A 16,290-nucleotide genomic window follows, 5' to 3' on the forward strand; every position below is an offset into this window, starting at 1 on the left:
ATTTTGCACCCAAACTATTGAGGTTCAGGTTCAGGGGCGCTAAATCAATTAGTGATGATGCAACATCCATAATTGCGAAATTTTTTCATAAAATGTTTCGCATTCACCAGTCCCAAAGAGGAATTTCGCGAAAGATATTACAAGGCATGAGGAATGACAAATATAAAAAACGGTTTTGACTCGTTATTGAAATATCCACTCAATGATGGAAACTTCATTCCTGCGTTTGGTCTAGGAGTATCTCCACTATCTCCATGTTCCAAGAATAATGTTGGGGGAACCGAGAAAGCTGTTAGTGTTGCTCTAAAGCATGGATATTATATGATTGATACAGCAGAGGCTTACGAGTATGTTCATTGTTTCATAATTGATTTGTACTATAATGCTATGGCTATGCATAAGATCACTGCTAATTACCATTTTCAACAATTTATTTAAATATTGGTGAAATTATGGTACTGCACTTTAAGATGACAAGCTGCAGCAAGCTATTAATACCCCCCTATTCTGATGAATAGTTATTAGTATGTATAACTATATAAGCAGTAATTCCACAAGCCTTGTCTGATTCTGCATCATATTATTTTACTTCCATAATTTGTTGCAAAGGCCAGGATCATTCAATTGTTATTATACATACGTACCCATCAAACTCACTCTATATTTCATACACATAGAAATGAGGTGGAGGTTGGTAGTGGAATTAAAAACTCTGATGTGAAAAGAGATGATGTCTATGTTGTGACGAAACTTTGGGATCAAAATGGTTATAATTACTGTTTAAAAGCATTTGATTCAAGTCTTAAACGGTATATTATGCATACATATAATATACTAACTATAATGTTCAGGAATATATATATATATATATATATATATATATATATATATATATATATATATAAGTATAATCTTGTTGTTCGAAAAGACAAAAGAGTGCTCAATACTATAAGATGTTATAGTAGAGCGAATTAAGTAGATGAAATTAAGTCTTAAAATGAATTTATTTAGCTATCGCTAAATAAATTCATTTTAAGACTTAATTTCATCTACTATATATATATATATATATATATATATATATATATATATATATATATATATATATATACATGGCCCTAGGTCTAGCTTAAATATTAACTAATGGTGTTTACTACATACAAGTGATATCAATGTCTTTATATTGGCAGGTTAAATATGGATTATGTGGATCTCTACCTAATGCATCGCCCTGATGGTGATCAATTATTAGAGACTTATGATGCATTCCTGACCCTGAAAGAGAAAGGTTTGGCAAAGTATGTTTCCAAGTATATAACATGTTTTCTGAACTCAGGCCTAGTTTGAAGGAATGTTGCAGTCAATGTTGGTATTACTATGAGTATTAGCTCAAGTATGCCACCCAGCAAAAAGACTAGAATTCATCCAACAAGCTGGGGCTAGTAAAAAACCTAAAGGCACAGCACTACATAAATGTGTGGTTAGGTTGAGATAGAAAAGGGTGTACATAAGGACAAGCCTCCTATCCTTGTACATCTCAATCATACTAGAAGCTAGTTGCATGATTATGATCTTTAATAGCTAGGTCTCACAATAAATGCTGGGATACCATGCAGCAATTGTTAAATATATAAGCAATGTTTTATTTAATATCAACTATATATATAGTTAATGAACACATCAAACTTTCAGATCCATTGGGGTGTCAAACTTCAATATAGCTATGCTGGAAGGTCTGTGCAAAGCTGGAAAGGAAACCCCTGCTGTCAATCAAATAGAAATACATCCATACATGAGAAGGGATGAGCTGGTTAAATATTGTCATGACCATAACATACATGTAATGGCATCCTCACCACTAACAAAAGGCAAAAGATTGAAAGAACCTGATATGATTACCATGGCAGAAAAGTAAGATATTCACATGCATTCATTAGACTAGCCAAACTTAATTGACCCTAAAGAAGCATGCTATATATTATTTTACCCTTTTTCTGTTCTTTTTTTTAACGTTTTCAACTTCAACAAGGTATAAAAAGACAGTTCCACAGCTATTCATTCGTTGGTCGATACAATCAGGCTTTAGTGTCATTCCAAAATCTTGCAATGAGAAGCGAATCATTGAAAATGCTCAAGTATTTGACTGGAGTATCAGTGATGAAGATATGGCAATTTTGGTAAAACACTTTCTGTTTCATTTTAATGCTTTAGTGAAAAATTGGTTGAAAATGTTATATATTAAATATTAATTTTAAGAAATGCAATCGCCATGCGAGTTTTTTAGTTGATATAAAGTTGATCTAGGATTACGAAATCGTTTACATAGTTCCACTCCCACAGGCACAGGTGAATTTTTTAAATACCACTTCGTTTAAATAACAAATGTAGTGATGTTTTATGAGAAAAACGCCTTAATTATGGACGTTTTTAAACTTTTTTCGGAGGCCAAAACCATCATGGAAGCATCACATGCACTATATCTTGCACTATGCAGCAAGGTGCGCTTTCCTTAATCCTTTATACGGTAAAAACGGCCAGACCGGTCGTGTTATGGTAAAAACGGCCAGACCGGTCGTGTTATGTTTCAATACAGACAGATTACTGGTATTTTTGAGTGTTTTAAGAAATCTGCATTAAAGTATATCGATATTTACATAGCGCCCTAGGGTACGAAATATCCTGGATCCGTCCCTGTTTATGTATTAATTTTTCACATTTCATTTTAGAATTCTCAACCACAAGCCACGTGTCTTGATGAAACAGCATGTATTTATCATGCTCATGACATGAAGCCATCATGGACGAGTTGATTCATCTCTTATACCACGTTAGCTTTAGAATACGAGCACTTTACGATAAGACTTTAAAACACTGACTTGGACGTTTTCACAGTAGTTACGTAGAGTAACAGGGCCTTTTTTAAGAAATTTCGAGTGGGTGGGCCATTGGCAAAAAAGGGCTTCCCCACTAGCGGAAAGAAGCAGGAATGTCGATCATGGCCGAAAGCTAGGGGGCACCGGGAGATTTTTGAAATCAGTATAGTCAAGAAACGCCGTTTCCTATATTCTTAGCCTTCAAATTTATTCTAAAAACTGTATTTGTATCTCAGATAAAAATATGGAAAACGCACAAAAAATATAAAGTTAACTTACGTCTTACCAAAAGTAATATCAAAGGTACAACATGTGTGTCAATATCAACAGGGAGTAATGGAGTGTATATTTGACAGTTTAGTGTATTTTCCAGTCTGAAGAGTATTTTCTTTAAACTGGATAATCTCTGTACACTCAAATATCCATGTATATTTGTAAAGGTAAAGATGCATTTGAAATATTGTACATTACAACAGAAAAATGATTGATCATTGATGAATCTATTTGTCTATTTAAGCCGTTTTTGTGCTCGACTGTCTCGACAAATAACATTCGTCGAGTTACATTCGACAAAGGTTGGGTTACAGAATACAAGAGTGCTAATAGTAATACACTGTCGCAGAGCTAAATTATTATTCAATATTCTTCATTTTTTGTTAATATCTTTCAAAAAGGGGATTTTCACTGGGGGGCCAAAATAGTGAACTGGGGGGGGCAACATGGAGGGTGGGGGGCCTTGGCCCCCCCAGTATATATGTTAAAAAAGGCCCTGTCTAAGAGTAAATATGCAATCTTGTAGGACATTTTAGCCATATGGCATATAGGACAATAGAGAAAAGATAAAATCTTGTAGGACATTATTCTTGAGTATCTTTTAATTAAATTTTAGGGTTTTATCTGTTACCATTTCAATTTGAAAAATATGCACATATGTTACTTTAGACATTTTTGGTCGCCTGTATAATTTTGTGAACTTGTTGCATGCATGCGTTTTTGCGCGTTTTACTAACCCACCTTACCCGTTGAAAGTTATATTAGGATAAAAAGAGGTCTTCACACAGTAATTTCGTCTCCTGAACTACTGATAAAACGATTTTTTAAAAGAAAAATCTTTTCGCTGAGACCACTGTGTTGTGACCATCTACAATGCCGTTTGTACTTCGACGCATAGCTAATTTTAAGATTATTATATCATCACAATAGTATAGTAGAGGGGCGGGACATGATACAATTGGTAGTAATTGAAAATTGGTAATTTAAAGATGGGGGAGTTGTAGGGCTTCCGCAGTACCTCTCACAGAAAGTTTTCAGTATTTTTGAGTTCTATGACTTGATTTCCAGCATTTTGGGGGAAAATTACTGACGAATCCATCTCAGCAGGGTGAGGTGTTTTAAGAAAATTTATCATTTTATCACTGCACATTCTACTTTTATCACTGCACACTAAAATTAGGTATACTTCGACGTAAGTAAAACTGTGAACGCAAAAAGTTTATGTCAATTTTATGGACTCTCCAAATACCGAGGATTTTATAGTAGGTTACAATCATTGGTTCAGCAAATTTCAATTACTTCAATCAGCTATTTTCCAACTTTTATCCTAGGCTGCTATTTTTCTGGTGCTAATATAGTACCTGAAAACCTACTACTTCTGATTTTTGTTTTTTAAAGGCCTGGCACGTTATACAGTGAGATCGTCTGCCAATTTATGGAATTGTATTCCTGATATGAAATTTGCATTAACTGCGCTGTTTTAAAAACAAAGTCACTTATATATTTCGCATTCCCCATTTCTCGTAAAAATTGTAGTAGCTTTTTTACTCTAGTTGCTACCATATGCTCGATACTGTAGACAAGAAATTTCTTGGTGATCGCCTGGATACTAGTGGACAGTAAAATGTTAGAGGCCTAGGGCGCCCCCCGAAAGGTTTCTGTCATTGAAAGCAAACCTTTTCTTATGAGCGTTCTTACACCTTAAGAAATTAGTACAGCTTTTAAAACGAATAGCAATACAGGGTGTCCCAAAAAAGTACCCGTGTAGTTATACTTTCGGAATTTATTATAGCTTCTAAAACTAACAGCAATACGAAAATGTCAAATCGCAAATTAGTCTTATCGTTAAATCGAGTACGAATTACTACAGAACAACGAATATTAGTTCATTTAGTTGAAAAGAACACTGTTTTATTTGTATGTTATTTGGCCCAGTGCCGCAGCCTCGTTTCCAGGCGCTTTAAATAAAATAAATTATATTAACACTACAGGTTTTTTAGATAGATCAGTGGCTAAGCAGAGCGAGCACGCAAGGAATTTTGGGGAGGACGCGACGGAGAAATGGAGCTTCCTTCTCTGCGTCCTCCCCAAAATTCCTTGCGTGCTCGCTCTGCTTAGCCACTGATCTATGTAGAAAGCCTGTAGTGCTCCTATATTTTATTTTATTTAAAGCGCCTGGGAACGAGACTGCCTATGCCGCATGGATCTTTTGGGGCGGGGCAGGCGAATGTTTAGAGATGTTAAGTTGTTAACAACGCCTGTTTAAAATAGGTCTGAAAGTCTGTCTCATACTTTAAGAAAATATTAATAGGGGCAAATTTTTTTGAAAATGTTTAATGTTGTTAAATTCATATTTCTTCGGGGTGGGGCAGACGATTATTTCCGGGTCTAAGAATGTGCAACCCTCCACAAGATATGCATGAAAAATGGCAAATATCAGGGAATTTGCTGCCTGTTCATCGACATATCCGCTGAATGATGGTAACTTCATTCCTGTGCTAGGTCTAGGAGTATACAAATGTTCCAAGGATGATGTAAGGGGGACTGAAAAAGCTGTTAGTGTTGCTTTAAAGAATGGATACCCTATGATCGATACAGCAGAGGTTTACGAGTACGTTAAATTTTGGGGTTTTTTTGCACATTTGTTTCACTCTTTATATTATGCTGACAATTCAGTTGGGTAGATGAACGTCTCATTCACAATTGCAAAAGCGAAGGAAATCTAACCATTGCCACTTTCCAAACTAAAGAACAAAGTGTAATATCACCCCTCCATATTATTGTATTAGGTAACCCCAGAATAGTACCTTACAATTGAGATCATCCTAGATTCTTAATATGTTGCAAAAGGTCATTATTACCCATAAAAATTAACTTGCTCTAATATTCATACACACAGAAATGAGGAGGAGGTCGGTAGAGGAATAAAAGCCTCAGATGTGAAAAGAGAAGATGTATATGTTGTGACAAAACTTTTGGATCAAAATGGTTATGATTATTGCTTGAAGGCATTTGATTCAAGTCTTAAACGGTGCATTGTAAACATATTATGTCATGCTCAGATGTTTATGAGTGTAAATTAATGCTAATGGATATGAAACATATTTGATGTATATTTATGTGGACTTCTTTTTTGTCATTTAATTTATTTGTAGGCTTAATATGGATTATGTGGATCTTTACTTAATGCATCGCCCTGTTGGTGATCAATTATTAGAAACTTATGATGCATTCTTAACCCTAAAGAAGAAGGGTTTGGCAAAGTATATCTCCAATTGCCATAGCATTGCTTTGATTATTAACCTAAATAATAATTTTCACACAAGGAATTTTTCAGCAATTTGTTAACATAGGTAGTGGTGCAGCCAGCATTGATAATTGGGGGGCCCATATTAATTGATATATTTCTGTTAACACACTGTAAAGACAATTGATTTAATCCTGCGTAACATGAATATGGGCCCCAATTATCATTCTGGCTATGCCACTGAACATAGGGTATTACAATATATATGAAGTCTCAGAATTTGTCAGGGCTTTTTATCACCCTATCCTTGTAAAAAGCCTAACTACACTGACTACAGCTTTTTTAATATATCTGTGGCTAAGCTGAAAGAGGGGGGCTTGAGAAGCTTCATTCCAAGGCTCTTCACAACATCCTCAAGTACCTTTGCATTTAGTGCTTTCTTTGCAATGTACTTCAAAGAGCCTGGGAATGAGGCTGGGGCTTGATGAGGATGCAATAGCTTCCCATTTCTTCAAGAATGTATATATCACTATTTTGACTGATAGCAGCCAAAAGGTTTTATGTCTTACAAAAAACTATGCCAAGGTAGTGTTAATTGCTGAATATTGCAGTGTTCTTTTCAATGTTAGGTGTAACTAGTAAATCCTGATCAATCTTTCAGATCGATTGGTGTATCAAACTTCAATATAGCTATGCTGGAAGGCCTGCGCAAAGCTGGAAAAGAAACACCTGCTGTCAATCAAATAGAAATACATCCATACATGAGAAGGGATGAGCTGGTGAAATATTGTCATGACCATAACATACATGTAATGGCATTCTCACCACTTACAAAAGGCAAAAGATTGAAAGAACCTGATATGATTACCATGGCAGAAAAGTAAGAAATTTCAGGGAGATCAGTACATGATAATCAGACTCTACACATTGTTGTTTATTAATATATTACTAAAACTTGAGCATAAAAATACATTTATCTTTTCTTTGTTTTGTTGACAGGTATAAGAAGACAGTACCACAGCTTTTCATTCGCTGGTCCATACAATCAGGCTTTAGTGTTATTCCAAAATCTTCCAATGAAAAGCGTATCATTGAAAATGCTCAAGTATTTGACTGGAGTATCAGTGAGGAAGATATGGCCTTTTTGGTAAATTCACTTTTTCTGCATTCGGTTCATTTATTAGTACAATCCTTAGCCTTAGGTACGTGTCTCGATCTACAGGTATTTTTGCAATTACCCTGGGATCGAGTTATTTTAAAAACCTGTTTTCCACTGTTGAATTTGTTCCTGGCTGTTTTTGCAAACGAATGGCAATAGCATTGCAAAAATGTTTTCTTTGCGTCCCTTTTGCAAATATAATTACTTGCAAAAGACATGCTAAAATTCTATTTACGCTCTGTTATCTTATATTCATGTTTTCTTTCAGAATTCGCTACCACAAGCCACGTCTATGAACAAAACTTCCCCTATTTATCATGTTCATGACATGACCCCATCATGGACGACTTAGGCCTAAGACGTCCATAATCCTAGCTAGCTCATCTGAATGAATAATTTTATTGATTGAAAAGCTGTGTAAATGAAATGAAATGAAAAGAAAACAATTTGAGAAATTCTCTTTTGATTGACAGCAGTGGTGTATCCTGATCTGATCCAGGGTCTACGCAGGGGTGGACTGGGCCCACAGGGATACCGGGAAATTACCGGGTGCGCCCCGCCCCATTTTGAAGAAAAGTTATAAAACATTTGCAAGTTATAAAATCGCAGTTATAGTTATACATTTGCATGACGACAAAATAATGAAAAATAAGGGATAAATCCGAAAATAGCAATTAGTGTGTTGGTTGATTATAGCATAATTATAGCGATCAAAATTCAATCTGATCTAAATCATAGCGGTCAAATTTTAAACTCGAAATGGTCAAATGGCAGCACACGCATCTTCAATAACTGTTGCTCATGTTAAGGCCTACTTTCTACACGATGCGATTAGTCATATACGATACTTATACTGGCGTTTGTATTCGAATAAATGACGGTGTAAAGCCCGGATCAAAGGAGGACGCAAGTCCATCGCAAGTTTAACTTTCGAAATACACTTCATATTCAAACGTTCTTGTGTTCTAAAAATCAGTTGCGGTGAAATTTGAACGGATTCACTGAACGTTGTCGAAAGTCATCGCAAGTGGACATGCAACCGAAGTACAAGCAAGCACAAGGAAAAACTTGCGATGGACTTGCGTCCTCGTTTTATCCGGGCTTAAGACAGGGGCGGCGGAACAGGGGGCTAGGGGGGTTAGCCCCCCAAAAAATTTCATGAAAAATGTCAGAATGGGAGAGCAAATAATAATACAAACTACGTTAACATGAAGTCAAAGTTAATGCTCGCCGGCGTATTAAATGCTAATAAGAACGTGATATCCTATAATATTATTAAATCATAGTTGTCTTTAAGCAGAATATTCGTGGTTGTACATTATTATTTTCGGACCGTGATTTTGTTTGGAAATCATTTTGGGAGATGATTTTTCAAATGTAGAAGATAGAACTACACGCACTGTGCCGTTTTCAGTTTGTGTTTGAAAGCGGCAAGTAAGACTCTGAAATGGCCATTTCCGAAGATCTGGAGCATTGAAATTCCAAAAAAAAATAGCCAAAACATATTTATTACCCTTCAGTTTCTTTGTAATTTTGTTAAATAGAAGTTAAATATTCTTTCTGAATGTTTTTATAATTTGCTTAATGTGAAAATGTCTTGAATTTGAGAATTATGTTTTGAATGATCACTCCTATATTTCGGCCATCTTGATTCTTGAATGTAAACAAATTGCCGCCAAAAGGTCATACGTCATGCAATTTTTAACGTGCGAAGAATATCGTACGTCCAATCAAAATTCGTGTATGCATTTTTTCACACGTGAAAAACATCGCATGAGCTATTGCCACTAGACGACTTGGCACGTCGACCACGCTATGCGCAATGGTTTAATGAACGGTGTCGAAACCCAAACTTTTTGAAGAACATCATTATTGGAGACGAAGCAGGATTAGCAATGAATGGAAAAGTCAACTCCCACAATGTGCGCGAATGTGCACCGAAGGGACAACCACCGGCATTTAACTTCGAACGCAGAAATTCTCGTGGAAAGCTTACTACCACTTTGCGGTAATGGCGTGGTTTTGGGCCCTTATTTTTTTGACCAAAATCTGGCCGGCCTCGCATATCTCCAAATGGTCAATGAATTTGCTTTTCCTCAACTTACCATTCAATTCAACAATCAGCATTGAGTGGGAATGTTTCGAGGGCTCTGGTGGGCACAGGACGCGGTTTGCTCAAACTCCAAAGTTGTATTGGCTACAATAGATCTTTTAAGATCTATTGTAGCCAATACAACTTTTGAGTGAAAGGTAAAAAAAGAGGTAAACAAATAGTCAAGAAATTTATACGGACCTCCGTAATCTGGTAAATAACATATAATTATATATTTTAAGGGGCCTAGCTATGCGTTTTGCTTATTATTATTAGCTACATTTCGATTACACGTGAAGCGAGTTGTCTCGTCTTGTTGGGACCGCGGTTCAGTGTAGCTTGCCGAGTCAACTCGCTAAGGCGTAACAGACATCGCTTCCATCTCCAATGTAATCGCTATTTGACGAGTTGTCTCGGCAAAGTGGCACACGAAATAAGACTCAGGAATACGCTGATTGGTCTGTTTATGCTGTCATGTCAGGACTGTCAGGATTGTCAGGTGTACTATTTGAGACCTTTTCCGCGGCCATCATGTCGCATGTAATTGTAGTTTTCAACTCGTCTCGGCAAAGCGAGTCAACTTGTCGTTTAGCCAGGCCAATTTACCTCAAGTAATCGGCTCCTAAGTAGCTTAGTATCAGATTGTTTCCATGCCACAAATGTACAAGAATTCTTAAACATTTTTTGTTAACGGTCATGCTTTGGAATGATTATCGCTAGCATCTCGCCTTGAACAGTAATTTACTGGCAAGATATGGTTACAAAGTATATTTGTAAAGCATGACGGTTAATACACACTCTTTAAATATCCAATGTAGCTACCGGTATGAACACCGACTGCAATCCTTGGGGGACTAGGAACTTGGAGTTTTAACGTAGTCTGATGATTTCAACCAAATCTTTTGCCTTTAATGGTTTGCCTTAAACGATTATCCGTTTGTTCACCAGCGTTGATGCACACGGATTATCATGCGGAACGCATGGATTATCATAACGAACTTTTCTTTGATCAAATTCGTCCAAATGCTGTATTTCTATTGTATTATAGACTCCATTAACGAAATAGTCCTCCAGTGCTTCGTGAGCATAAGGTCTCTCATCAATCTTGTGACTAATCAGCCACGACACAAACTTTTGAGCTCTACCCTGATCAAGTTTTTTCAAGTTGACATAGATGCCGTCTAAAATATTTCTATCTCGATCAAACGGAGAACCAAAAGGGTGCTCACCTTTAGTTAGGATGAAGAAAGCAATCATACCTGCAACGTGGACATCTGATTTCTTCTTGAAAGGACATTTTTCATCTTTGTCTATTACTTCAATTACCTCGGGTGGCATCCATCCGGGAGTACCTTTAGCATCTGTTTCAATTGTCGTTTCGTCGTTATTTAGAACACGGCTTATTCCAAAGTCTCCCAATTTCATGCGGCCTTCGATATCAACCAGGACGTTTGATGGTTTTAGATCTCTGTGCAATATTCCTTCACCATGAAGAAATTCAATTCCGGATAGAATTTCCCTAATCATTCGTGGACCATGCTCTCGCAGATGTTCAATGCTGCATGCATGAACAAGTTCATTCAAGTTTTCCTCGCAAAGATCAACAATTAGATACATGAAGGTATTGTCGCGGTAAAAATGTCGATATTTGACTACGAATGGAGATTTGTGTGTTTTAGTAAGATTCATGATTTCCTTTTCATTTTCAATTGTTTCATCATCGCTTTGTAGCAAAATTCTCTTAACAGCAACTTCACTTCCATCCTTCATGAGACCAACATAGACCCACGAATAACCACCAACGCCAATTTGGAATTGATTGCTTGCAACAAAAGCTTGTATCGGTATTTCAATCTATATAAAGGAGAAAAAGTCCCCGAAAAAATACAAATGAACACATCGAAATCTCAAGTCATTGCAGCATTGGATTGCCCAATAAACATACATTACAGTAATTCGCTGCTTTGAGAACTTCTGTTACAACTTGTATCTATCGGGCCATGCGATATCTCTGATATTAAAAATATATATAAATATATATAAAAATATATATATATTTTTTTTTTTGAGGTTGATCTCCATACACTTATAATAAAAATATATATAAATATATACATATATATATATATATATATATATATATATATATATATATATATATATATATATATATATATATATATATATATATATATATATATATATTTATATATTTTTTATCGCTACTTCGAGTCTTCTTCACGTTAAGAGCGTCTGTTTGGGTGTTTTGAGGTTGATTTGATATGAGTAGTAGCTAGGGGATGCGTTGACTGCATGCCAGGGATGGTCGCTGTTGAATTATTATATATTAGATTGTTGTGTATCAGATGCGGGTGGATCAAGGTATGAGTTGTTATTAGTTATATTAACGTAATTGTTTAGTACAGACAATACTATTAACAGACATATCGACATTGCTGCAGTCAACGTGCAACTTTATAGATAAAACGTAAGGACTCTATCAATAATCACGTTAATATAACTAACAATAACTTGAACCTTAATCCACCCGCATCTGATACACAACAATCTAATCATTCCACAGCGACCATCCTGAAAACGAAATGCAGCCAACCATGACAACGCATCCCACAACTACCACTCATATCAGATCAACTTCAAAACAACCAATCAGACGCTCTCGACGTATACTTGCATGAGTCTTAAAGAACAGAGCGAAACTTAAATATTATATAAAGCTAGACACATGCCGATTTCTGAAATATCTCCTAACTATATTACCTTGTCTAACTGGTTACAATTCCTTGCTTTTAACATTTGAATTTGCTCGCGATGTTTTACGGACTTTTTGAGGATAGTTGCAATTTCGTCATGACCAAGGTGAATACTCCATTCAAGAAGACTTATTTGCCTTTCTTCAAAAAGAAATGTTCCAGCTCTCCACAAAGCGTTGTTCTTTTCCCATAAGCGATTGAACAAAACGACGGAATTGTTTGCCAGAGCCATCTTCAGGACGTCCAAGACAAGAGCATGAACACCGATATTACTTTTCGGAGTTATAACAGCACCTTGTTCAAGTAAATACATGACAATTTCCAGTCTGCGAGCATCGATAGCAGCGTGGAATACTAACCATCCATCAGTTCTTTTTCCATTTACACCAGCACCCATTTCTACAAGATATTTTGCTATCTCCAGCCTACCTTCAGACACAGCACTGTGCAGCACTGTCCAACCGTCAGTCATCGTGCCATTCACATTAGCGCCCTTTTCAACGAGATATTTCACCAGTTCTAGCGTACCTTTAGTAACAGCAGAGTGCAACACTGTCCAGCCGTTAGCCTTCTTTCCATATAGCTGAGCGCTTTGTTCGAAAAGATTTTTTATAAATGCTAGACTACCAAAAGTGATAACACCTTGCAGCACTGTCCAACCGCCAGTATCCTTAGTATTGATATAAGCACCTCTTTCAACTGGATGTTTTTCCATGTCTAGCATACATTGAGTAATGGCAGAGTGTAGTACTGTCCACCCGTCACTAACCTTGCCATTGGTATCAGCGCCGTTTTCAACAAGATATCTCACCATTTCTAACGTACCGTTAGTAACAGCATAGTGCAGGACTGTCAACCCGTTATTATCTTTAGCATTAACTCGAGCGTGGTTTTCAACGAGATATTTTACCATTTCTAGCGAACCATTCGTAACAGCGACGTGTAACACTGTCCACCCATCACTCTTACTGCAATTTACACCAGCGCCGTTTTCAACGAGATATTTTACCATTTCTAGACTACCTTTAGTAACAGCATAATGTAAAACTGTTAATCCGTTAGTATCCTCGCCATTAACATCAGCACCTTTTTCAACAAGATATTTTACCATCTCCAGCGTACCTGAAGTAACAGCGACGTGCAGCACTGTCCACCCGTTAGTAATCTTACCATTCACATCGGCTTTCTTTTCAACGAGGTATTTCACCATTTCTAGCGTACCTTCAGCAACAGCAAAGTGCAGCGCTGTCCACCTGCTAGTATCCTTTGCATTTACATCGCCACCTTTTCCCACAAGACATTTTACTATTTCCAGCGTACCTTTAGTAACAGCAGCGTGCAGCGCTGTCCAACCGTAAACACTCTTTCCATTTACATTAGCGCCGTTTTCAAGGAGATATTTCACCATTTCCAGCGTACCATTCGTAACAGCATGATGAAGCACTGTCCAACCGTGCGCATTCGTTCCATTTACATCAGCGCCGTTTTCAACGAGATATTTCGCCATTTCTGGCATACAATTCGTAACAGCATTGTGAAGCACTGTCCAACCATTAGTCTTCTTACCATTAACATCAGCACCTTTTTCCACGAGGTATTTTACTATTTCCAGCGTGCCTTTAGTAACAGCACTTTGAAGCACTGTACTCCCGTCAGTTTTCTCTCCATTTACATCAGCGCCGTTTTGAACAAGATATTCTACCATATCTAGCGTACTATTCGTAACAGCATTGTGAAGCACTGTCCAACCGGCAGTCTTCTTTCCATTCACTTCAGCTTTTTTTTCAACGAGATATTTTACGATTTCTTGGGTACCCTCTGAAACAGCGGCGTTCAGCACTTTCAAACCGTTAATGCTTTCGCCATTTACATCAGCGCCGTTTTCAACAAGATACTTTACCATTTCTAGCGTACCTCTAGTAACAGCGAAGTGCAACACTGTCCACCCGTATGCATTTTTACTATTTACATCGGCCCTGTTTTCAACAAGATATTTCACCATTTCCAGCTTACCATTCGTAACAGCAGCGTGCAGTATAGTCCAACAGTTAGTTTTATTACCATTTACATCAGCGCCTTTTTCAACCAAATATTTCACCATTTCTAGTGTACCTTCAGTAACAGCACAGTGCAGTACGGACGACCTGTCATTATCGTTTCCATTTGCATCAGCGCCTTTTTCAACAAGATATTTCACCGTTCCAAGTGTACATTCAGAAACAGCACAGTGTAGTACTGTGCAGCCGTTAGCATTCTTTCCATTTACATCAGCGCCTTTTTCAACGAGATATTCCACAATTTCTAGGGAACCTTTTGCAACAGCAGTGTGCAGCACTGTCCAGCCGGTAGTATTATTGCCATTTACATCAGCGCCATTTTCTATAAGGAATTTTACCATTTCCAGCGTATTTCCAGTGCTAGCATTGTGCGGCACTCCCCCACTGTTATCTTTCTTACCATTTACATCCGCGCTCTTTTCAACAATATATTTCACTATTTCTTGAGTACTTTTTGTACAAGCAATCTGGAGCACTGTCGAACCATTAGAATTTTTGCCATTTACATCAGCCCCTCTTCTGACAAGGTATTCCACTATTTCTAGCGTACCTTTACTACAAGCACTGTGCAGCACTGTCCACCCGTCAGTATCCTTTTGATTTACACTAGCGCCTTTTTCAACAAGATATTTTACGATTTCAAGCGTAGCTTTGGTGACCGCAATGTGCAGCACTGTACACCCGTCAGAATCCTTTCCATTAAAATCGGCACCTTCTTCAATAAGATATTTTACTATTTCCAGAGAACCTTGAGCAACAGCAGAGTGCAGCACTGTCCAACCATTAGTCATCTTGCCATTCACATCAGCTCCCTTTTCAACAAGATATTTAAGCATCTCTAGCGTACCTTTAGTAACAGCGCTGTGTAGCACTGTCCACCCGCGAGCATTCTGGCTATTTACATCTGCGCCCTTTTCAACAAGATATTTTGCCATTTCCAGTGTACTTTCCAAAACAGCATCGTGAAGCACTGTAGTCTCATCAATACTCTTCCCATTGACATCAGCGCCGTTTTCAACGAGATGTTTTGCAATTTCAGGCGAACCTTCAGTGACAGCGTAGTAGAGCACTGTCCACCCGCTATTTTCCTTACCATTTACATCTGCGCCGTTTTTAATGAGATATCTTATCATTTCTAACGACCCATTAGTAACTGCACTGTGAAGCACTGTCCAACCGTAAGTATCCTTTCCGTTTACATCAGCGCCGTTTTCAACAAGATGTTTCACAATTTCTAGCCTATCTTTATTAACAGCTGAGTGCAGCACTGTCCACCCGTCTGTAAACTTGGTATTCACATCAGCGCCGTTTTCTACAAGATATCTAACCATCTCAAGGGTACTTTCTGTGACAGCATCGTGCAGAACTGTCCTCTCATCAACATTTTTTCCATTTACATCAGCGCCTGTTTCAACAAGATATTTTACGACGTCTAGCGCGTCTTCAGTAACAGCGTCGCGCAGCACAGTCCACTCGTCAGTATTCGGGCTATTTGGTTCATCAAAACCTGAATTTATGTCACTCTTCTTGACCTGGGGTGTAATAACATCATCACTTGCAAAAGCTGCCATTTTTGAGTAGAACGTCTACGCTGTTAAACAATTGTGATTTCGTGCAAAGCCACACTCTTTACTGCGCACCCTTAATTAAAAAGCAAAATTAGATCTAGTTTGTAATAACTGATTATTGACCGAGCGTGAAATCTGTACAGTGAAATATCAGACCGAGGCTCTTTAGTATGGACCGAGGGACGAAGGGGAGAGACTCATGCAAAAATCCTCGGTCTGATATTTCACAGTACAGATCGAACAAGCA

General features: G+C 37.5%; 3 protein-coding genes across 4 annotated transcripts; 2 read left to right on the forward strand and 1 right to left on the reverse strand.

Annotated features, from left to right (window-relative positions):
- The first annotated feature begins 33 nt into the window (after positions 1-33).
- Positions 34-3,247, forward strand: LOC114537490 (uncharacterized oxidoreductase MSMEG_2408/MSMEI_2347-like). Its single transcript, XM_028558528.1, has 6 exons — positions 34-347; positions 678-809; positions 1,191-1,298; positions 1,693-1,911; positions 2,030-2,177; positions 2,727-3,247. The coding sequence occupies exons 1-6, from the start codon at positions 154-156 to the stop codon at positions 2,808-2,810; spliced, it is 885 nt and encodes a 294-aa protein (XP_028414329.1). The 5' UTR covers positions 34-153; the 3' UTR covers positions 2,811-3,247.
- A 2,160-nt stretch (positions 3,248-5,407) lies between these two features.
- LOC114537488 (glyoxal reductase-like) lies at positions 5,408-7,998 on the forward strand. 2 transcript variants are annotated; one of them, XM_028558524.1, is made up of 6 exons: positions 5,408-5,757; positions 6,046-6,177; positions 6,302-6,409; positions 7,055-7,273; positions 7,393-7,540; positions 7,821-7,998. In XM_028558524.1, exons 1-6 carry the CDS (start codon positions 5,573-5,575, stop codon positions 7,902-7,904), a joined length of 876 nt encoding a protein of 291 aa, XP_028414325.1. In that variant the 5' UTR covers positions 5,408-5,572; the 3' UTR covers positions 7,905-7,998. The 2 variants fall into 2 exon arrangements, with proteins under 2 accessions (XP_028414325.1, XP_028414326.1); XM_028558525.1 differs by lacking the exon at positions 6,046-6,177.
- A 4,418-nt stretch (positions 7,999-12,416) lies between these two features.
- On the reverse strand, positions 12,417-15,879 carry LOC114537495 (putative ankyrin repeat protein RF_0381). The gene is made up of 2 exons (XM_028558535.1): positions 14,531-15,879; positions 12,417-14,257 (listed from the first exon to the last, which is right to left on the reverse strand). Exons 1-2 carry the CDS (start codon positions 15,804-15,806, stop codon positions 12,417-12,419), a joined length of 3,117 nt encoding a protein of 1,038 aa, XP_028414336.1. The 5' UTR covers positions 15,807-15,879.
- Positions 15,880-16,290: the final 411 nt, after the last annotated feature.

Source organism: Dendronephthya gigantea, unplaced genomic scaffold, assembly GCF_004324835.1.
Source record: "Dendronephthya gigantea isolate DGI-Jeju-01 unplaced genomic scaffold, DenGig_1.0 000158F, whole genome shotgun sequence".
Classification (NCBI taxonomy): Eukaryota; Metazoa; Cnidaria; class Anthozoa; order Malacalcyonacea; family Nephtheidae; genus Dendronephthya; species Dendronephthya gigantea.

Coding starts and splice junctions, on each gene's coding strand:
- LOC114537490 (XM_028558528.1), top strand. CDS start 154: ATGACAAATATAAAAAACGGTTTTGACTCGTTATTGAAATATCCACTC. Junction 348..677: donor GATACAGCAGAGGCTTACGA/GTATGTTCATTG, acceptor TCATACACATAG/AAATGAGGTGGAGGTTGGTA. Junction 1,299..1,692: donor AAAGAGAAAGGTTTGGCAAA/GTATGTTTCCAA, acceptor TCAAACTTTCAG/ATCCATTGGGGTGTCAAACT.
- LOC114537488 (XM_028558524.1), top strand. CDS start 5,573: ATGGCAAATATCAGGGAATTTGCTGCCTGTTCATCGACATATCCGCTG. Junction 7,274..7,392: donor ATGATTACCATGGCAGAAAA/GTAAGAAATTTC, acceptor TTTTGTTGACAG/GTATAAGAAGACAGTACCAC. Junction 7,541..7,820: donor AGGAAGATATGGCCTTTTTG/GTAAATTCACTT, acceptor GTTTTCTTTCAG/AATTCGCTACCACAAGCCAC.
- LOC114537495 (XM_028558535.1), bottom strand. CDS start 15,806: ATGGTTAGATATCTTGTAGAAAACGGCGCTGATGTGAATACCAAGTTT. Junction 14,258..14,530: donor GCACTGTGCTGTTACTGAAG/GTACACTAGAAA, acceptor ACGGTTTGAAAG/TGCTGAACGCCGCTGTTTCA.